General features: G+C 46.7%; 5 protein-coding genes across 5 annotated transcripts; 1 reads left to right on the forward strand and 4 right to left on the reverse strand.

Moving 5' to 3' along the window:
• Positions 1-471: 471 nt before the first annotated feature.
• Positions 472-1,284, reverse strand: F5Y00DRAFT_264212 (uncharacterized protein; the record flags this gene model as incomplete). The annotated part of the gene is made up of 1 exon (XM_048011618.1): positions 472-1,284. One exon carries the CDS (start codon positions 1,282-1,284, stop codon positions 472-474), a length of 813 nt encoding a protein of 270 aa, XP_047862730.1.
• A 2,692-nt stretch (positions 1,285-3,976) lies between these two features.
• On the reverse strand, positions 3,977-5,329 carry F5Y00DRAFT_264213 (alpha/beta-hydrolase; the record flags this gene model as incomplete). The annotated part of the gene is made up of 2 exons (XM_048011619.1): positions 3,977-4,824; positions 4,933-5,329. 2 exons carry the CDS (start codon positions 5,327-5,329, stop codon positions 3,977-3,979), a joined length of 1,245 nt encoding a protein of 414 aa, XP_047862731.1.
• Positions 5,330-8,345: 3,016 nt separating this feature from the next.
• On the forward strand, positions 8,346-10,034 carry F5Y00DRAFT_254400 (putative florfenicol exporter; the record flags this gene model as incomplete). The annotated part of the gene is made up of 3 exons (XM_048010163.1): positions 8,346-8,879; positions 8,961-9,504; positions 9,568-10,034. The coding sequence occupies 3 exons, from the start codon at positions 8,346-8,348 to the stop codon at positions 10,032-10,034; spliced, it is 1,545 nt and encodes a 514-aa protein (XP_047862732.1).
• A 2,098-nt stretch (positions 10,035-12,132) lies between these two features.
• Positions 12,133-13,060, reverse strand: F5Y00DRAFT_264215 (uncharacterized protein; the record flags this gene model as incomplete). Its single annotated transcript, XM_048011620.1, has 2 exons — positions 12,133-12,780; positions 12,839-13,060. 2 exons carry the CDS (start codon positions 13,058-13,060, stop codon positions 12,133-12,135), a joined length of 870 nt encoding a protein of 289 aa, XP_047862733.1.
• Positions 13,061-17,989: 4,929 nt separating this feature from the next.
• On the reverse strand, positions 17,990-22,862 carry F5Y00DRAFT_271734 (RhoGAP-domain-containing protein; the record flags this gene model as incomplete). Its single annotated transcript, XM_048012854.1, has 3 exons — positions 17,990-22,070; positions 22,175-22,402; positions 22,699-22,862. 3 exons carry the CDS (start codon positions 22,860-22,862, stop codon positions 17,990-17,992), a joined length of 4,473 nt encoding a protein of 1,490 aa, XP_047862734.1.
• Between the last annotated feature and the right edge of the window lie 295 nt (positions 22,863-23,157).

A 23,157-nucleotide genomic window follows, 5' to 3' on the forward strand; every position in this document is an offset into this window, starting at 1 on the left:
TTATAACCCAGACCGATTTGATCCATTGCCATATCATACAAATGATCATACAAATGCAACTGGGTCGTAGAGCTCTGGTAACTGTTTACACAAGCACTTTGAAATCCTCGCAATGCTGATCGTAGGCCGCAAAGGGCAAACAAAATCATTTGGAAAAACGCCTTTGGTTCTCCCAACTTCACGTCATCCCCACAAGCGATACTGCCTTCCTTGGGTTGAGCTTAGGTACGAGTTGAGAAGACAATTTGCCCGGTTGTCCCCCGCATTTCCCCATCTCAACGCCATAGAAACAAATCGTCGAAACAAATGACGTAGGTTGAAGAGATGGCATGCAAAGGAAATACAGCAGATAGAGCGCATGGCTCGCGGCCCTGTGAGTGACCACGAACCTGTAAGGATTAGATCGAGAGGATTGGGTCCTAAAACACAAATAAATCGATGTGGACATTCCTCTGTTCAAGTTATGATCGATCAATCCATATAGAAGTCGCCTTTGAGAATGCGCTCTTGCATGGGGTCTGGCTTAGGCCTTTCTGGCTGCTTCGGTTTTACGGCAGCAGCTTGTTTGGGAGGAGGTGGCATTTCGGAAACGGATTTAGAGCGATCATGTTGACCGCCGCCGTGAGGTGGCGAGCCGTATCTACGAGGTCCAAAGGTCGGTCGATGACCTTGAACACTGCTTTCGGCACGGGATCTAAGCTGCTCGGGCCAGTTGTATCCATTGTCTGCCCGAGCAGAAAACATGTCAGAAGGGGCTCTGTAGGGTAATACATTGCTTGCCTGAGAGGTGCTTGCCCGTCTCGCAGCAGTTGAGGCGGACGAGGCACTGGAAGGTAGAGCACGCGTATTTGCATTAGAAATACGTCTCGACTGCTGGGGAGTCCTACCAGTTGATCCGGGGCTTCCGGATCCAGTGCGTAGGCTAAGCATAGCCTGGGCGCCGAAGCTGATGCGACGAGCGAAAGGAGAAGTAGGCCCTATCTTGGCGGATTCCTCATCCTCGATGGCGCTCTCATCGACTGCATCCGAGTTGTTGGTGGAATTACTGCCCCTGCGCATTCCAAAAGTGGCATTTCCAGAATTGGGTGAGGTACCAGACAGCCCTATCGTATTAACAGATAGTCGTCGACGTTGGTCTCTAGACGCCACCGATGTGACCGATTCGCGGCCGATACCATTTCCAGTAGAGGTCGAGTTGCTTCGTTGCCAGAGATTACAGAGCGCAGCGGAAGTGACAGAGCCGCGGCGGTCGCCAGAGGGGCTGTTGGTGTTGTCGTTCGACATGGTAATATTTGTAAATGCTCCAGTTCTAATTGTTTAAGGTGGGATGAGGAGGGTGAGTAACCGAAAAAGCGATTAGAACTTCCGGGTTTATGTAGTTGACTGGTAGTTGGTTTAATGGCACGATATAAATTATAAATTGAACGATGCGTGTTTCAATTGGAGCGGTGGTATGATGTGGCGCTATTGAAGTAACAAAAGTGAAACCTTGAGTTTGCTGTGTGGGATGATCGACTTGGCGACCGGAACACAGAATCGAGGTGGGGAAGAAGCAGAATACGGTAGAATAGTCAAAGGAATGAAACAAGATGTGATGCTTCTTTGTGGTAGGCAATATCACGTATAATATGGATGGTTAGGACCTTAGGACCTTAAAGTGACGAGAGCGTATAGGAGAGATAAGGAGGTAGATAGGTTGGTAGGTGTGGCAATGACAATGCGATCAACCGTTTCTTTCCCTCTTTGACGCAATAAGACGCCAATACGCACTATCAAAGAAAGTGTCTTGCTGATTGAAGTGACGATGCTTGCCCGTGTAGCATCGACTGACTCGATCCTCTCTTTGAGGGTGCTCTAAGCGGGGTAATCCGAGAGCTTCTAGGCTTCTAGGCTTCTAGATGGCGTCGATTTCAATAATTGTTATTATTCTCCGAAAGTAGGATAACGGAAATGCAACGCCGGATAGGGAGCCAAGGTTTGGTCGGGACCTCTAGTTAGGTACAAAAATCTAAAGAGGTGTGAAGAAGGCGAATTGAATGAGAGCTACCGTTTGTTGGAATCTCAGATATGGTAGGATCGATATGGAGCTAGGTAGGAGCTAGGTATACGATAGGTAGTCGCGATGGATGGATATTGCAGTAATTGCAGCAATTGCAGCATGGGGTTACTCAGTTAATACAGATTCTTGGAACATGCTACGAATGGACCCAAAGATCGACAACGCTAGCTTGAGAGGGGGTGAAAGCCTATTGGCTGACTACCTCTAAAACAACTCTGCGCTAGCGCACCTAGAAAGATTCAATGGTGCATATTAGGTGTTCTCCGCCAGAGAATATTATATGGAAGCTACAAATGCAAAAAGGGACAGCTGCTAAAGCGAGATTAGAGTTTTGCGGGGATAGCCGGTATAAAACCACTGATAACACTAACAGATTCATATGTTTCACTTCTGATTTGTCCACTTACGTCACCGGAAATCCAGAACTTAAAAGGGAATTGCGGGGTAAAGGGGCACGCATCCACTACCGGCTTCTAGCGTTTACCGGTCGGGCAGGTATATCTGACACACATCTTTGATGTAATTTCCTTATATCAAAGAATTAACTTTACATCATACGTAAGATCGCTAGAATAGGCACTTATACTTTCCATCTGCCTCGCAACCTCTATCGGGAAGAACTCTAAACATCACCAGTGACTTGATCCCTGATAGGTAAATCGTGGACTTATACAGGCTGGGATCGTCATGCCCTCTTTGTACTTACGCACGATATGAGTGTTTGTAAGTCCGGTGGTGCTACCGCGTTTCATTACAATTCTAGCAAATCTACCAATCACATTTGCAGATACTATATACTCGGCTTACGTCCACTGGTCCATCATCCGATCTCCAAATGTTCGATTTACGTATCTAAATTATCTAAATGGCCAGGTACGTAGACATGTATCAGATGTATCCAGCGCTCTCCTAACTCGACTATAGCATATACGTTAAAGATGGATAGGAGGCGGACATAGCAACGTGTCATGCATATTGTCTGTGGATATTAGAAGAAGGTTCTATTTACTCCTTCTGCTCTTAGTCGACGCCTTTCCGAGCAACTCGGGGCATTGGACGTTGATCTAACATAATCTCTACACACTAGGTATGCAACCCCTTGGAGCAGCCAGTCGTGGTCATGCCGACGCCAAGCCAGCGCCCCCTTGGGGTTGATGCTTCACAATATATATGATAGGCCATGTGGGCAGCAAGCAATCAGTAAGCAATCCCCAGATTGCTTTCGGACAGGACGGCTACGCACTACTACGTGGTCCTATGCAAGTTGACATGCTACCCTGTCCACACCACTAACTATCTGGGGTTTGATATGATTGGTAATGATCCTTCAAAGCCGACGCCAATAAACTTGGCGTAACCTAAGAAACGACCAGCGAATTACCCATGCAGCATATCATACTATAACGAACAAAGCCTGAATTAAAACTATCGAAAACTATCGTCTGCCCGAAGTGTCTTGCTTCACTTGAATATTCCGTAGGAGTGGGAGTAGGCCGTCAAACATACAGTGTATGTAACAACAATTGTTGCATTACCACGTTTCTAAACGGAATTCTGTTTTGCGGACTAGTTGGCGTATATGAGCTTCGAAGCATGCAGACATGTTAGGCCGAGTGAGGCTAGTGCTATATGTAGAATTGACTACGCGGAGGGTATATCTGCCGTTTAGCACATGCTACAACCATATCCATCATTTATACAGCATATTTCGTTCCCGTCTACCTACATTTATGCTTTTTTCTTTAAAGAGACCCGGCGACCCAAACCAAAACTCCTTTTAGGGTTAATCAATGTAGCATTGGGAGAAACAATTAAGAGGCGCTGGCTATCTATAGCCAACTAATTCTAGACACTAAGATAACCTATTCAAGGCTATTCCTAAATAATATCCAATGCCTTACGAGAGACGGAGCTCGCTCAAGCCGAATGCTTACGCCAAAACGCTTCTACCGTACTTGCAATACGAGAACTCGCCGAGATAGGTATCTCATGGCCTCCAGGTAAAACAGCAATTTCGACTCCGTCACATCCGAGCATGTTCTGGACATCTTCTATCGTCTCATCTTTAACAACAACAGGGTCATCCTCCCCGAGTATCATCAGAATTTTCCCGGCACAGAGTCCCGAAATCGGGCCGGCTTCTTCGTCATGCTTGAATCGTCTCCTAGACTCAAGAATCTTGTCTAAAACCACCCAGTCTTGCTGGGGGGCATAAATAGGGGCGTTCCGAATTGTGCTGAGGAACGCCGTGATGAACCCGTCGTGATGATCAACCTGCCATCCCACAATTGAGGACACAGTAACTTTCGGCCGAAATTTAGAGATGGATGTAGTGTTAAAACCGGCACCGCCATTGGCATCGCTATCTCCATTCGGTAAGTGCTTCTTAGTTTCGGCAGACGCGATATCGACGCCACCTGCAGAACCGGGCGGCTGCTCAGTCTTCGGCCGTATCCTCCTTCGAACTAGTAATTTCACTAGGAACTCCGGGAGTAATCCCGAGTTATAGAGCAACCGGCTCTTCCAGCCAACATGGTATGGCCGGATCAGGCCACCGCTGGCTACCAACGTAAGCGAGCTAACTAAATGCGGGAAATATCTCGTGAATGAGACACAAAGGCCTCCGCCGAGAGAGTATCCTACAAGGTTAAATGTTGTCCATGATAGCTTGGATGATGCCAGGACCAACAGAAATTGCGTCACGTAAAGTCGCTCATCGTAAACGAGGTCGCTAGGCGCGTCCGAGTACCCGCGGCCAAAGAGATCTGATAAGGAAAATGGTAAGAAAACTGTTTTCTTCTTCCTCGACCTAGGGAATATATCCGTAATACAAACGGTCGAGAAGAAAGGGGGAGAGGATACCTATAACTTACCGAAGAGCATAACACGGCACCCTTTACCAACAAATTCATGCCCCAGATCTCCTAACGATATTGTAGGCGTACTAATGCCGTGGGCAAAAAGAACCTTTTCCCCATCTTCGGGACCCCACTCATAGACCCGTATTGAACCGTACGGAGTCTCTACGTCTCTCGCCCCAGGAAGGGCGTCGGGTGGATATGGAAGGGTTAAAATCTCCTCTTCTGAGAGTTTCGGGAGAGTTCTTGTCCGCGGAGACGGCGTAATGAGCTGTTTCTTGACCCCTTTAGACTGCAGAACGAGTCCGGCTGCTAGGTATGCAGCGGTAGCCACGGTAGCCGTCAACAGCACACATCGGGAGAGTCCCGCTCGTGTTCCGAGTAGATCGGATGGGATAGATGCTAGCCCCATTGCGTTTATGATACTTGCTGGGTTTGTCTTTATACACAGACAGAGGGGCTGCGAGAATTTTAATATCCAATGGGATTAGATCCGACGGACGAACGGGACAAACCCCGCGACTTGTTATATTTATATTCGTTCTGGACAAGCATCAAGTCCATCACAATCACACTCCCTTCTTTTTGCGCGGAGCCGCAAACTTGTCGGCTTATCGCAGCCTGTGCGAGGTTGTGAGTAGAACAGAACTTTGCGCTTGGCTGCCAAAGCTTTGCCCAGTCACATACTGCAAAAAGCCGGTCTATTTTCGGTGGCATTGGGGACGGAGCTCCACTAAATAATACCCGATGAGGCCGGCGAGGCCCAGTATGATTAATATACGTTAAAAATAGGTATGTATGTAAGTCTACGGCCGAAGAAAACGTAGGATTGGTTGGATACTCACAATATATTAGGTACCTATTCATCTTGGATGGTCCATTCACGAAAGGTTGACAGTTATACACAGGGTGCAAGGTAAAAAAGTATACCTACCTCCTAGGTATACATGAGAAGTAAAATCTTATAATTCCCTATAACCGGGATACAGCTGTCTACTTCAACTTGAGTGTATAAGCAGTATTACCTATACTGTCACACATAATTATCTTTAGTTAATATTCGAATTGACGTAGACCGACGTAATAAGCAGCCTCTTTGTGGAGGCAAAGTCATGTCAGCCGGTGAAGCTAGCTAGAATCAGTCTTAAAACCCCGTCGGCGTCCCTTGTATTAGCTGAAGAGAGTAGTAAATCACGCGGTGAAAATTTTTTTTTTAGCCACAATAAATTTGACCGCATGGAATAGGGTGATTCGGGCCTTTAAAGGATTTTATACTGACTATCTCGATTTGTCGACCGGCGATAAACGTAGTTAATATCATGAGGTAGAAATAAGAGGCACGAAAACAACTTTGTTGCCTCGTAAGGAACTATAAACCAAACTATAGGAGCTTATTACTATATATGCTGAAGTATTCCACTATTCCAGACGTCTCATCCAGAGTCCTAACGGTAAGACTTAAGACTTCTTATATAATGATTATTTCTAAGCACCGCACTTCTGTAACTAACTCTATCTAAATTACGTAAGGGACTCCCGATGTTAGATCTACGAGGCTCTTAGGTTACTATAAGCATGGAATCCTGCATATGCGAGGTGATCTGCCAAACGTGGCCGCTTACCTGAGAAGCCACTTATTACACAAGCGTTGATTCTCGGTTAATTATTCCTTTGGGAGACACGAAAGCTCAGACCCTGTACTACGCCATGGCCGGCGACTTGTTGATCGAGCAGCAGAAATACTCCGATCCCAGTTTATGTTTTGCTAAGCACAAGACATGTGATTAAGATGAAATAACATTTTAAGCAACCCCGAGCAAGCGAACAGGCAAAATCGTAATTTTCTCTAGGCACAGAAAAACAAAGACGGGAAGAAGGGAATGCCATTGACGTCTCAGCTTGCCTCTATACTTTTATCGCATTTGATTGGTCCAGTTCCTCTGTCAGATGACAAGGATTACGATAGGTATATGACGTGATAAGGGGTCTAAGATCTAGCTTGAAGCTATCTACCAGCTAGTCATTCACTATGTTGTATATAAGGGGACCTTGGTTCCCTCTTAGATTGAGGAAAAGGCAGGCGTTAGTAGTATTCCGAAATATATACCATATGAGCTATTCACTAGCTAGTCACCTGTCACTCCGTAGTGGTGATATACCAAGGGCAGCCTCTGACATCCTCCTCACATAAATCGTATTGTTATAAGTGTATACGACGTCGAGGCACGCAACGATAACGCAAATTTAGCGCCGGCCTTTACTGTGAAGGACATCAAATATAAGCCAGGAAGTAAAGCATTTGCTATACCTTACGAGCTGCACTGGGGTTTTATCTCTTTCCGAACTCGTTTATTTGATATGTCTATTACGTCCCGAAGCCTTTCCATTCGGATTATGACCTGAGCTGGCTCTGAGATAAAAACGTTCGCTGCTAATCCGTACTTGGTTTGTTTATTAGATAATTTCGAGATTAAAATGTAGAGTAAACGGGTGCTTCATATTAAAGAAATGTTATACTACATAGCCCGCTTTATATTTTTCCACCAATTCGGTATTTGATATGGCGAACAAGCTTTCTTAAACCCGTCTCGCTATCTCTAGTCTTACATATACGCTACTCCCTCCTTGTCTAGTGAGAATCTCTATATATGAGTAAATGGAGACCGCGGGCTACCTGATCGCTATGCTACCTACCTTCTTCGGGTCTCATGTGCATTAGCTCTGGTAGGTATTTCCGACTAAAACCCCAGAAGCCCCATAAAGAATCCCGGCCAAAAAAAGCTTATCAGATGGCGCTAGTAGACCGCCGGCGTTGCTGGCTGATGCCAAGGGGCTTTATCAGATCCTTTGATGTAGTTCTATTGGATGGTCTGCGGCTGGCCCCTGTTTAGCGTACCATTGTTAGGCCTTCGGGAAGGGATCCTAAAGCCTCTTGATTTCCCCTTATTTCCTCCATAGGGTCGGCCGAGCAAGGTATGATAAAACTGGCGACCTCGGGATACTATTATCACTTTTAGGCAGCTATTATAGATAGGTAGGTAGCTATACTATGTCGGGCTGCGTGTCCTGGGATGGCTTGAGGATTTCTCTTATAGAAACTACCCCCGTTTACGGAGGTATGGTGGTGGTATGTCGTAGGATTCTTTGGCGTAGTTATAGCCGTGGATATTTCATATAGGCCCTTGTCGAGATTACGAGTCATTCCGAAAGCAGGGTACGATATTGGGGCCATGGCATCGTTTTCGAGATAATGGTGCGATTTTCTCTTTGGAGTCATGTAGGAAATACCAACGTGGGTATTTAGGAATATATAATAATAATAATAACTCGCGGACACATAAATCGAGTCGTCTGGCATCCTGGACTATATTGCCTGCCTATCCTGTTAGCCAGATCCTATCTAGGCACATCTTACAGCTGCAGCCGGCATGTCCTCCGACGAGAAGAAAGAAGGCGGCCTCATGACCAATCCGCAGCCTTTAACCGAGAGCTTGCCGGAGCAGCTGGAAGCGCAAGTCGACAATCGAGATGCCGAAGCTGAAAAGCGTCTCGCACGGTTACACGAGCTATACGGAGCAACGTGGGACGGGCCCGACGACCCCAACGATCCATACAACTGGCCCGAGTGGCGGAAGGTCTCGATCGGCATCATCTTCTCCGTCGGCCAGCTCGTGACTTTGATGTCGGCCAGCATAATGGCAGCGGCCCTCGGCAACATATCTCGCGATCTGAAAATCAGCGCGTCGACTTCGCAGATCACCCTCTCCATCTACTTCCTCGGTTTGGGGATCGGCCCGTTCTTTATCGCTGCTCTCGCGGAGATGAACGGTCGGAAGAAAGTCTGGATCGTCAGCAACGCCTGGTATATCCTGTGGAATGCGCTTTGCCCGGTGGGAAACTCGACGGGGTTGATGATTGCCAGTAGGTTTCTCGCTGCGACGGGAGCGGGAGCCGGTATTATAGTACGTACCTATGATTGATTATTGTTCATTGCCTAGCTTCGAAAATACGTTGAAGTCTTATATTCTCTCTTGTTCATATAGCTTACGGGCCCTGTCATGGCGGACATGTACCACGCGAAGGATCGTGGCAAGTCACTTGCCATCGCCTCTTTTCTTCCGTATCTGGGTCCGGCTCTAGGCCCTATCGTCGGCGGGGTCGTTGTACAGCTTGTGTACTGGCCGTGGCTTTTCTGGATCGTGAGCATCTTCGACGCGTTCATAACCCTGTTGGGAGTTTTTATCATCAAAGAGTCGTACACTCCGGTTCTGCTACGTCGAAAGGCGGTCGCGAGATCCGAGTCGGTCGTGCTAGCTTTATCTCCACTGCAATCGGCCTTCTGGAACGATTTCTTCTCCCGGCTAGCGATCTATCTTCGACGGCCACTTCGGCTCCTTATCCGACGACCGATCGTTCAGGTTATATCTCTTGTCCTTGCTTTGAACTTTGGTATCTATACATTGATGCTCTCCACTTTTGCGACGCTCTGGATCGATTGGTACGGGCAGTCTGCCCTCATTGGTAGTTTACACTACCTATCTTTCTCGATTGGCTTTTGTATGACGGCGCAAATAGGGGCAAGGATTAGTACGTTGGGTTATTCCACGAAAGATGTCTATTAGGAGCAATTTCTGACTTTGGCTACTACAGTGGACATTATATATAGGCGGTTACGAGATCGACCAAAGAATAAGGGTGAGGATCGGCCCGAGTTTCGCGTTCCGTATATGCTTCCTGGAGTCCTCTTTATACCTGTGGGGCTCTTTTGGTACGGATGGGCGGCGCAATACCGTATTTCTTGGGTCATGGTTGACATCGGTGCTATCATATTCACGTGTGGGAGCTCAATCCTGTCTCAAGCTCTGCTAGCATACACTCTTGACATGTTTGGCGAGCTGGGTGCCTCGGCGAATGCCGCCACGAGACTTCTATCTAACATACTAGGATTCGTATTTCCAATATTTGCCCCTCAACTGTACGATAGCTTGGGTTACGGCTGGGGGAACAGTGTCCTGGCATTCGTTTTCGTAGCCCTTGGTCTCCCTGTGCCATTACTTTTGTGGGTTTGGGGCGAGAGGTTGAGAGCGCTTGGGAAAAAGCAACACGAGTATAATTGAAATGGCTGCTGTTATTCTTATTATTTTTCTCGCAACTTTGCTCTCTTATCTTGGTTCTACGGATGTATGAGGCAATAGCGTGTGATTTTGATATATGTCGTGCAGTTTACCATTGGAAATGTCATGGTGTCGCCTCTGCGTCGTGATGACATATTCTGATACCCAGCTAATATATCCAAGCGCTATAATATCCACACTACGGACTTCTCTCCTGTCTATATACTGTACAGAGCCAATCATTATCAAATAAGACATCTCAACCGGGCAGTAGATCGCACACATATAGATAACTCACCTTCACGAAAATGATAGCTTTTCGGTCTAGACCTTGAGAATCGAGATTAGAAAGCTTTCTGTCGCTGCGATCACAGCAAGACTCCACGGTGCATGGGCTCGTTGACCCGGGTGTAAGCTTGCCTGTAAAAGTCGATACTACACTGATGATTAATTATGATCGAGTTATGTTCGAGTGGCTACATAGGATCCCTTGTAGCTATTTCGTGATAGTAGCATAGAGTTGATGTTAAATTGTTTGATTTGAAATAATCGCGGGTGCTCGACGTGGTTCTAGAAGAGGCAATCGTGACGTATGAAATGCTCATTTTGCCTATAGATAGCGGCACCGTAAGAAGCGGAAGAGCTTAGCCAGGGTAAACAATCGTGATATTCTCAACAAGTTTCAACTAGTAGACGGACAGTAGCAGAATGACGTTGAAAATAGTGCTGATTCTCAGTTAAGTCTGATTTGAATATTTTTTTTATAAGTTCAGTTTTTACTTGTTATGATTGTAAATAAAATTAAAAAGACATATTATAATATAGATGATGTTAAGATTCAATTATTAAAAATATTAAATTTCTTTTGTTAAAGAATCGTGAAGTTATATGTGTTATGACTACCCAACGTGTAAGTGTCACTTGTTAAAATATTAAAAGGGCAACTTTTTTTTATAGCGTAATTCTGACTGGCCAGAAGTAAAAGATCAATCCGGAGTCTTTAGTCCACCCCCTTGAAATTACATCATTATGTACCTTGTCAATCGTTTCTGTGGATTGTAGAAAGAAACAAGAAGTAATCGGCGAGTAATCGGGGGCGAATGTACAGCTGACGGCGTAATAAAACGGGGGGGGGACACACGCATAGTAAGATGTGAGGTCGTGTTCGCTAGCTCCCCCGGCTGCTTAGTCGCGATTCCATGGGAATCAAATATTTGGGAGTGGTTGTCTTTCGCGAAGCTCTCTTATACGTCTGATCCTTACATCCCCTGCTGGAATGGGGGGGCCTGGGGGGGCGGGTGGATACCCTGACGATATGTTGACAGATGAGGTCTGTATAATCCGTATATCATATACGTTTCCAATTTATCATATATACATGGTCACTTGGTCACTTCTTACCAGCGTTCGCATATATATAATGTTCTTATTCCCCCGAAGAAGTCTCCCACATAGTTGATGATAGACTTTCATTCCTATATTTTTGCTATGATTTCCCATATCAATTGGACTAATATCTACGACACGAGTCTGTGACATATCAACCGTGATTCGTCATCGAATTTCATCAAGCCATCTTAGTACTACGTTTATAATTCTCCGAGTTTCGAAGGTTTAACGTATTTATTATGGCTTGTGGCCTTGTTGTTTGGCTCGAGCAAACGTGCCGCCGGCCACTGGTTCAGTGCTCTATCTCAGACGATTACTATGACATGGTTCCAGACATCCCCCAAGGACGAAACTTCCTCTCCAGGACCCCGTACGAGAAAGAAAGACGAAGCGCTAGATTAACCCCCCAATATCATGCCAGCTTTCAAGGGCCACCTGAAAGTTCTTGGCGAACTAGGGCCTAGCGAGCTCAACTGACGCCCCAGACGAGTCCGTCGTCCTTATTAGACTTGATAGTCTAGTGAGACTACTTGGAAAAGTTCCCATCGAAAGAAAAAGGGACCCGGTCGTAGTCTTACTATTAGGTTTGTTGTTTTGGTAAACTCATTCATATCCCAGCTTCAAAAGAAAACCCCCAAGACGATGGGAACCTCCCTCACCCCCTAGTCGCCAAGTCGCCAGTCGCCGCGATGCCGAGTTTCAACATTATACATTAGTGGACGTCGCGAGCCGCCCGCGAAATGTAATTCTGGATAATATCGCTGTCGCAGTTGCTGTGCTTGAGGATCTCATTCTTGAGGTCCAGAATCTCGTCTCGTAAGCTACCCGCATGCTCCTGAAGCATCCGGTTTTGCTGGCTTAGCTCGCGCTCCCGCGTCTGCAGTTCCGACATGCTATGCTTCGCCTTCTGCCGACACTTGTGCGCCGCCACGCGGTTCCGTTCGCGGTTCCGCCTGTGCTTGGCCGGGGGCATGTGGTCGATACCAGCGCTGATGCTGCATGCTGGGGATAGAGGAGAGGGTTGGCCTCCGTCCGCCATCCAGTTCATCGAAGATGCGGAAGCCGGGGATACGCCCAATACCGACCGAGGTGAATGTTTATTCGCATCGGAACCACTCGAAGAAAATCGATTACGAGTAGTAGTTGTCGGTGATATTATAGTTGACGATATGGTGTTATCGTCAAATATTGTCGTTTCATTGACATTTGGTTGGATATCTCCCGATTGTCTTGTGTGCTCGGCAAAGGGGTCATCTAAATCATGGTGAGTAGACTGTCCAGATACGTTTGTGCCTGTATATTGGTCGTAAAGAAACGTGCCTGCTGCCACGGCGTTATCAATTGTATAACCAGCATCAAACTGAATCGCTAGTTAGTAACTTCCATGGTAACATGTAGAAACAAGTATTAGTTCTTACGTTGTTGCTTGTATCTAAATCTTGTACTATTTCCTCCCGCGCGGCTTGATGATTTGGCCTATAATAGTCGTCTAGATTGTTACCCGGACTAGCCCAAAGTTGAGAATCGGGAGCTGTGATGCTCTCACCGAAAGGTGATGTGAACATTGTCGGGGTCCATGAGGTTGGAATCTCCTCTGACCAATTGTCGAATTTCCGCGCAGTGTCCACGGCTGCATTCATGCTTGCAGCGAGCTTTTTTGCAGGCTTCTGGTGGTTTTTGTGATGACGGGTCCTTTAGTTTCACCGAATACAGAGCCTTTTCGAGTTGATTTGTTTTATGTTGGCGTATAAATATGGCAACGTCAAGTTGTGAATAGAATATTATCTACGTTTTTTCGAAATTGATCATGGAGTTTCGAAGAAGTAATAAATTAAGATTTTCGACGCCTTCTGGGGAGAGATAGTGTGTATGTATGTATGTGTATGTAAGGTATGAAGTGAAAATAGAAAGGTAAACGCAAACTATCCAGATTCTTTTTGTCTTCCCGTTGAGGCAAACTTCGACCAGTCGTGCCTGGTCGTGCTGGTAAACTTCGACGGAGAAATTGTATTAGACTGGGTCTGGTCCCTGAATGCTGGGATCATGGGACGTCATAACAACGGGATACTGATGGTTCGGGAAGAAGACGCTTAGATGGAATGGGATTTGCTCAGTACTAAGTGTGTTTGCACCAGAGATATTATACACGATTATAATACATGATCATGATAAGGTTTGGGGTTACTTTGAAGGACCGATCTAATACTATTGAAGAGACCAAAGTTCGGATTAAGCTATCACATATATACAGATATACAGATGCTTTTGGGCTATTATCTGGGGTCTGTGTACAGTACTTGTCAAGGGCTATGTTATTAAAATGCAGTTCTATATCGCTTATACTAGTTACTAGGTATAATATGCACGTAGTATCGGACTGGACTCCGTGAGTGGTGAATGGTCAATCTGGCCAGTCTTTATGCAGCAGTTACACCTCGAGGCCGTTATCAAGCGAGCTTGTAATACACCGCGGACGGTGGCTTGTGCTATAAGAGCTGGATGCATATGCTCACGGAGCATGAGTACCTAACCTAGGTACCTACCTCCAAACGTTGCAAGGACCAGCCTAGGTATGCTGGTATGATTTCATATTGTACTTATTAGTAACAGGAAGCACACGAAGCACACGAAGTACGCGAAACACACGAGGCACACGAGGCGATGTGGCAAATGAAGTGTGGGGGGAAAAAGAAAGATATTTTACATAAGAACAGGGGTAAGGTACCATCATATTAATAAATGCTGAATAGGTTAAAGGTAGTTACTTATGATATTTAAAAAGTAACTACTATATTCTTTTTCTCCGCGCTATAATGTTAGGTACCTAGGATATATATATAGGGATATACCTTATATTTGTCTTTTAGAAATCTAGACCAACATAATCATCATTCAAGGATTCTTATGGTAATAAAAGACGCCGTTCACCGTTCCAGTGCTGTTAAAACTACCACCTAGGTCATCACCCCCACATTCGTGGACTAACGCAACTCTCTGCTGACTTAAACTCACATCAGTAGACGTATTGACAGCTATCATTCTCCAATTAGCTAAATTAGTCGCCACTCTAAGGTTCATATAACGAGAAGTCCTCGGCAGCTAGCCAGGTAGTTGAGCTCGTATATACACTATCACCAAATACCTGCAATACCTGGCTACCTATGCTACTTACCTACGTTACCTGCCCAGCTGCCTTGCCTACCAACATACCTACCATACCCGAGCTTAAAGAGTACATATAAAGAGTACATAAAGTATGATAAGTATCCGAATGACCCGAATTCAGTTAGAGTCCTATGAGACTTGATACGTCTAACTGCTATAGGTCCAGCTTGTCCTTCGAAAGTCCTGTTAGAAATTGTTGCCTCAGATAAAAACCCGCCCTCTTGATTGGTCCGGCGTCCACCCCGAGTCCAGAGCAAAATTTCCAGAAGAGTTTAAAAAAAGGAAAACATCCTAGAGGATGGGCGCTAAGTCGCGGAGGGCCTCCGGCCTAGGTAATAGGCACAATACTAACAACCCCGACGCTCCTTGACGATCGAATACCTGTTGAAAGTCTTCTATATGCAGCCGCGGTCGATCATCCATTATAAATCGACCTGTCGACATTAATATAGCCGTCCAGCTGATGAGGAATGCGACAGAAGAACATCCCAACAAAAAAAGCCAGGTTTCATTTTTTTCTCTTCTCTTCTCTTCTCGGCTCGGCTCAAGGCCTTGGATCCAAAATCTCCTATTGGAATACCGTGGATCGTGATCCCCGTTCGCTAGCTCATTCGACTTCCTCGACATACAAGTACATACACAGAGACCAGGAATGTATGTGTGTATTAGATCTAGATCTCAGGGTTCAGGGTCTGAGGTCTCGGATTCTAGCTTCTATCTAACGTTTTTCCCTTCGTCATATATATATACCTAGTCGAGCAGCACGTTTATACGGGGCCAATTTGTGATATTAGGGAGGAAGACGCACAAGACGGTCTTTTTTCCTAATTACCCTGCCTTGTGACTTGGAAACTTAATTCGTGGACATGGGACCGCGCGAAACGAAGAGGCGAAATGAATCATGGCTGACAGGCGTACATAATTGGTCACCGATAATTCGACCGTCTGAAGCTACCGTCAGTTTATGCTACTCGACTAAAAACGTATGAAGCTTTTCGAATGACTCTACCATATATTTTTGCCTCGCACTTAAATGGCCTAGGCTTAGTCGCAGCACGCATCGCGGGGATAAAAGATCTATGACTATCCGTCGAAGTTAATTCTCGGTAGATATGAACCGGTGTGGCATGATCCTGATCGTACCTACTCATGTGTTCTTAGGCTCGGCCGGGGATGGGGATGGGGATGGGGTAGGGGGGAGATGATGATACCGTGCGAGAAGATGGCCCTGTTTAATGCGTGGGATGAAATGATGGAATGGGAGTAGATATGATGGCTTGCTTCAAGGTTGTCAGCACACATAGTATTGTATCTTATTCGTAATGCTGTGCTATTGGTAGGCGTGCTGACTTTCATTCTTTAGGTCGTGGCATGTGCCGTTGTTCCATTGCTTTAACCCTGCTTAGGTATTCGCCTCTACCCGCTCGCGCCCTCTTTTTGTCCCTTCCCATCCCATCTTGCTGTTCCATCCAGCAGATGTATCGAACTCATTCACTTCGGGGAAATGTAACTGCGTTTGATATATAGTCGACTCACACTGTCGCGTCAACTGATGCAAGTTGGCAATCTAGAACTGTCAATACCAGTTCTATGCGCTCTATGCGTTCTATGCGTTCTACTAGTACGGAGACGCGCATGCCTAACAATGATTATAATGCGGTACCCTACTTGGACGATCAATACAATACGCCCACAGCAACGGCGAGGAGGCCAGGCCCTTCTCACCGGGAGATGCATCCCAGGATACCAAGTATCGGATCCGAACGTCCCTTGCTGCAGCTCAGGGTGGTAATATCATATATCGGATCGAAAAGCAGGAATCCGCGGGGGTCCTACGGTAGAGTCTAGGCCTGACCTAAGGCGTGCACTAGGATGCATCCTTCTCAAAGCAGAAGCTCGACCAAACAGCCGTCGTTGACACGTTTGCAAGCCGGTATGTAATCACATGCGGCCCGAGGCAGCGCTTAAACACCCGTACCAGTGACCTTAGGTTGCTAAATATACTCAATATATAAATGTAGAAGAGCTACCATAGGCGGATCTGCCGGTGTTTGCTTGCATCGACGGTCGATCGATCGCACTGAGTATACTACAAGTAGGAGAAGAGCTAGGTGGGTGGGTATTAATATAAAGTGCTTGTTGGTGAGTTACCATCCTACAACAACATGATTAAATAAAAGGGGCAGCAGATAATACGAGGAATATTTCATTCCTAACCTCGGTACTCCATTCGGATCTCAAGCCACTTCCAAGGGTCTACATAAACGCGGATGGGTATCCTATGGGGGCCTATGGGTTGTTAGGTCAATGGTGGAGAGAAAGTTACAATTTCGTCGACGCGTTACCAAAAAAAAAAAAAGGATCGTGATGATAAATGGCTCTTTCATACCTAGGCATATAAAGCAACGGAACGTACCGGAATGAAGACCACCTAGGCAATCGAAATATTTGCTGCTCGAATTCTACTTGTTAAAGAGCTAAAAGCATCTATCTGGATGTGCTTTTCTACACAATCCTACCGAGCCGTGAGATGAGGCTCTAAGTAAGCTAATGTTTTAATGGTAGGTTTAACCGTGCCACAATTTAGTATCACCATCTCACAAATGTACATAGATGGAACACAAGAAAACGCCCCGAGCCAATGGATAAGTTAGGTACCCGTGTACGCATGCAAGATTTTTGCCGCACTGGGTAGCTGCAGAGTTGATTCACATGACTGACCTGTTTTATGCAAGACTCGTATCATTTGTTGTTTATGGTTGGTTAGAAATTTATAACCGCAGAGCCTTGACTCCAAAGTGTTAAAGACAGCTGACAGCTTCTAACAAAATCGGATTTTCCTTCTTCATTCGCTATATGCTAAATTTGGGAATCATATCTTTACGAGAGCCACCAACGCCGCCATATCTCTTCCCCATTCCGTCATCCAAGATATTCCACCTGTAGAAGCCAATAAGACAAACAGCCTCCCGCAGCTGCAGCCTGAATGTATGATTTTGCTACAACCGGCTCTAAGATTTGGGGCAACCAAATCGCAAGCCCCTTCGCATTTTAAACCTCTCTTCTGCTCTAGCCTCCCATCTTGAGACTATCTGAAATAGTATCATTAGAGTATTATGTTTGCTAGGGCTCCAGTCCGTAGCTATTGTACCAATGGAACAATGCTTGGCTTAAGACATTGAAGTGCGATGAAGTTGCAGAGTAGATTATGGCGCTCTGCTGCTTGCTGGAGCACGCGGGAAAAGCAAAAAAACAAAATCGAAGCAATAGAACATGAATTCTCAACGAGACGCTGGTATCGGCGCTAGCCATGTAAAACAGTAATAAATCGTGACTTATATATGTGGAATCATCAAATGTTATTATGCCATAAAGACGGCCGCGGGTTCCGACGCTAGATGTGATTACATCCTGGTTTCTTCCCTCAGATGGCTCTTGGAACCTTGTTGATTAAGGCTTTGCTGATTAAGCATCATGTTCCCCATAAACATTGAGCTTTCTCTCCTTTTGTTCTTATTGTAAGATGGGTCATATGCCGATAACGAATTGTCGCTGTGGTTCTGTTCGTAAGATGATGCATAATGTGGACGGTCATAACTGGGCTGCCTCGAGTTTGGATCATAACCTGGCGGTACAACAAAGCTGTTTTCGTAAGCTGGGCGAAGCGAGGATTGTGATCCCGGTTGAGCTAAGTAATGCGGCTCATATGAGGACGTCTGGCGAGGTGGAGGTGTCGCGGTCGGACGAAGCCCTCCGCCGAATACACCGGGCGGCGGAGTAGGTGTTAATCGCTGCTGTGTCTGTTCGACTAGCCGCCTTTGAGGCGAATCCGTCGCCGTGGGCGGTCGAGGTGGCTGTGCCTCTATCGTGCCCGAGTCCGTATCAACCGGAGACGGAAGTTCGTACTCCTCTGGATCTATACCAAAAATACCCTCGTAGTTCTGTAGGAGCAGCGCAAATACCGGAGCTGGGATATTCAATGTCGGAGAGAAAACAATGCCAACGTTACGTACGGTCATCTTGTTCGTATCCGAATGATTAATGATTTTAATCAGGAAAGCAATGAGGTATTTCAATAATGTCTCGTTCGCCAATGGAAGTCGCTGTACGAGCTCTGCCAATGACGCAATCTTTTCTCGCTGATTCGACATCTCGGTTACCTCGACAAATTTCATATGGAGATCCCTGGTGAGAATGGTCGTGGGTAGTTCACGAAGGTAAAGCTTCAGCAGGGAAGCTACAGCATGAATGTCGTAATATGTTTCGTCAGTGAGAAGGTTAACGTCGCCTTCAGTATTGAAACGCTCGCGTAGCTGCTTGATCACTACGTTAGAACCACTTAGTCGGAAAATACCCTCTTCTCGAATCGCGCTCTTCGCATCGAGATACTGGATGCACCGGTATACTACTGCTGGAAGAGGGACGTTGGCATCAAAGGGGCCACTAAACCGCACCGCTTCAGCGAGAGGCGCACCAAAGGCTTGTCGTATCGGCCCTCGTTGCTCGACTTGATTTTGAGGAGCATTACCGGCATTGGGACCATAAGACGGGTCCTGGTCATCCACCGATGAACGAGTTTTAGGGCCAAATCCGAAGAAGCTACGCTTTCTCTGCTTCTTTTCCTCGATCGTAGGACCGGGCGGGGCCAAACCCGTCCTGCCGCCCCATGAGGCTCCATCCGGGATTAGTTGTGGATCTTTCGGGGCTGAAATGGTGTAAGCTGAACCGTTTACTCTATCTTGTGATTCTGGTGTGCCAGTTTTTTGATTTCTAGAGGGAGCACCATCCGGAATATTACCTTGCCTAGCTGAGTCGTAGCTCATCCCGATCAGTCCTTCTTGGTTACCACTATGCTGCCCTTGATGTTTCGCATGTCCCTTTTTCTTCGCATTGGCATTCGCATTGCCAGAGTGAGAATTATTGCTCATAGGTTGATTCCGGCCATGGTTCGCAGCTGAAGGTGCCTCTTCATCGTTGTCATCCCGATAGTCGATCCAGCGGAGCAGGGCTTCTACCCACTGATCACGCTCGATATCACTTTCAGCACATAAAACGTGCTTCACATGACTGCTAGAATCCTTCTTTTTCGGTTCGAGAACTAAGAATGCATGGCGGTATTGGTTATCCAACTCTTCGCCGTTCGGGCCACTTGCTGGAGACCCGTCATTAGTATTCTGAGATTGCTTCCCGATTTGCGCGTTCTGAAGCTTGATAGTCCCCAAATGCGCACCGCCGGGTGTTTCGTAGTATCTTAGGTGAGGCCCATCTAGGACGAAGAATCGTGCTTTCCATCCACCAAAGTTCTTGCCTCTCTTTGTTAAATAGCCATTCTTAAATGGCCTACCACCAGGGCCCGTCTTCTGGGGAATTCCTTCACTACTAGGTTCATTAGAGGGGGAAGGTTCGTCTGCATTAGGCCGAAGAGTGTTGGTTGACAAGTATTTACAGAGTTCCAGGGCAGTCGGTGTATCGAGGGGAGTGTTCAGCAGCTCGTCCAGATAATGATCTAGAACGGTACGGCGAGCATCGAGCTTGGCGGGTGAGTGTCCACTAAACAAAGACCTATCCGGCGTCTTGGCCGTAAAAGATGTGCATTGCTTCATCTTTTGGTCAAGCTTGACAAGAGATGCGGTATCCTTTTCTACCCTCCATAATTCGGTTCCCTCGGACCGCAAACGAATAGCTAATGTGAAAACGGGGTCCTCCTCCAATTGTGTCAGCGACATGAGGCTAGCCCTAGATGGCTTCATGCGAGAAGACGCAACCCTGACGTCGATAGACGGGAGAGCATTTGGCGGCAGCAACAAGTCGGGATATTCTTCCGTGGCGAATCCTCTATAGATCTTGGTTCTTTCGACGGGGCTGTCACGATTTGTAAGGGGGCTTGGCTGTGATCCCTCGGTTATCTGTTTAGTGCTGCCAGGTTGTTTCAAAGAGCCCTGGCTCAAAGGACTGGATATCTGCTGCGCGTTAGAGGGGAGCGGAATCGGTTGTCTAGGAGCTCGTGGTGAAAGGGGTATTGCCATTGCTATTCCTATGCCGCGGGGAGATGATGGAGTTGAGTGCATCATTGGTCTTGGACTTGCAGGAAGCCCAGGGCTTTTCAAGAAAGCAGGAACTATGGTCTCTCGGATATCGGTATCGTTTAGGAGACCAGCGAGTGATGCAGGACCATTATCGGGCGATAGCGAGTCTTGAGGGTTAACTGCCCGGGGGTTTGTGGGGACGTTATATTGAGAAGACTCCGTATCCTTAGCAAGAGGCATGCCTTTCTGACTACCGCTCTTACTCTTCTTAGACAGACTCCGAGCTTCAGCCTCTTTCTGTGCGAGGACTTCTCTTTCTCTATCATCTTCCTCTCTAGTCTTTCGCCGGCCACGTTTCTCGATAATCGGGAGCTCATCTACTTCCAACAACGAATCGTAATCGGAATCAGAATCAAAATTGTCCTCTGGAGAGATCGAAGTAGGTACTTTTGACTCTTTCTTTAGCTGCAATGGAGCAGGCGGAGGTTTCCGTGGCGGGGGGGCAGATGGAGGCGGAAATTGAGAAATGCCCTGGTCAACGAGCGGCGTCGCCTCAATGACCGAAACTGCAGGAGTGTCTGCTGCTGGACGTTTGGGAGGCGGTACTCGAGGCGGATCGCTTGGATAGCTTCGGGATGGGGGGATTGAGAGATTAATCGGGATTTCTTTAATTGCATGTGACGATTTCTTAGCTTCTTCGGCAGCGCGATCTTCCTCTTCAAGGTCGAAATGGTCTAGCGCATGCTCAGAGGCTTTTGGCATCGCATGCGACGGGTCTAAGAGTTCCCCAACTGCTGATGGCAGCCCATTGGAAATTTGGTCGGCTGGAGGCGTAATCGGATATGGTGCGAGAGACACGTCAATAGGTGAATGTTTAACGCTATCGGAATCGACGTTTGACGGGGACCCTGGTGTGTCAGCTTCCTGTTCCCTGGGCACATTAACGTTAAGCTGAGGAATGTTAGGTACTCTTGACTGCGCAAGATCAGGCTTCAAACGCTCATCATGGACAGCCATTACATCCTTTAGCTTCTTCCTATATTTCTCTTTATCTTTCAAGGCACGCTCGAGATCTTTGTTAAGGCCCAATATCATAGCTCTCTGTTTATCCACGAGCCTCCACAACTGTGCGTTCTGTTGCGATTGTGACTGCTTCTCCTTCAACAAATACTGTATGACGGCCTCGGGACTGCCTGCCGCCCGAACCAAATTTGATATATCTGCATTTCCAGACTGAGCATCCTGAGAACCCTGATGGGAGTGGGGTTTCGAGGAAATTGCGGATATAGCAGAATCTATAGACGACGTCCTAGGAGCACCTGATGCATCAGGTGTGGATGAGGAACCGCCAGCCATGTTGGGCAGACTCGTATTAGCAGAGCCTACGGACGGCTTTGTGGATGCGGCTGCGTCGGAAACACTTGGAATATCATTCGAAGGATAGGAAGAAGGTATCGCCCTAAAGCACACGTAGGTTGTGTTAGATTTATTTAAAATCCTAGTCGCCAACAAGGCGAAGAATGGTATCGAAGTGATGGTGAACGAAGGAAGATCTATACGAACCCGTAGTTGGGAGAAGATGGTGAGACTGGAGAATTATCACCTAAACGTTCGATACGTGTTGGAAGAGGATATTGTGGTGGTTCTCGCGACAGGACCTGGGCAACAGAAACACCTGGGAACAACTCGTGGATAGGTTCGGGAAATTTTGATCGAGATGGGCTTGCGCTTGAAGGCGGAGACACTGCCGAACTTGTTTGCAGAGGGCTAGGAGCTGGAGTTTTCCGCTGTCTGGTAACAAGTGGGGATTCAAATCAGCACCGGTGTCATGCACGACAGATCATAGGGCAATCATTCAAAGTTGGGGTCTAGGTTGGGAAGTGTACAATAAAAAACCGGTAAGAGAGAATCTCTTTGAGAGATGAACAGAAAAATAATGAACAAGAGAAAAAAAAAAGAGGCTGCTCTCCACCTAGCATTCCATACCATACATCTCCACGCAACAGCTAGCCACAAGTAAAGATGGACAGTGGTGGTCAGTGGGTAAAGAAATGAAAGGGTAAAAGAAAAATTACAATCTCACTAACTTTGCACTGGGAAGCGGTACCTTAGACAGTGACGGCGGCGGCGGCGGATTGGCGTCAACCGAGGGATAATTCACAATGGCCCTACCAATTGTTGGACTGTCCTCCAAAAAATGAGAATCTGAATCTGGTGGGCTTTCGCTACACTGAAGCGATAGATGCGACATAGTCTACAATCCACAGTCCACAGACCACAATGCAAAAGAGAGCAAAGAGGGACCCAGCTGTATGTCGTTGTTCAAGGGGCTGCCGAAAGCCAATCGGCGTCACGAACTCCTGTCGAGGTCGGACCTTCTTGTTCGAGACGCCTGGACGACCCTGATTGACGCCGCATATAATATGACAGGGTTGAGGGGGGGAAGAGATTGAGACAGCTAAGCGCGTGCAGATAACCTGTAAGCTGTTGGCTGTTGCAAGGGTTTTATCGGTTCTTTGAAAAACGCAGTGTCTCGTGTGAGAAAT

This window comes from Daldinia vernicosa (genome assembly GCF_022497035.1).
Source record: "Daldinia vernicosa strain CBS 139.73 unplaced genomic scaffold F5Y00scaffold_40, whole genome shotgun sequence".
NCBI lineage: Eukaryota > Fungi > Ascomycota > Sordariomycetes > Xylariales > Hypoxylaceae > Daldinia > Daldinia vernicosa.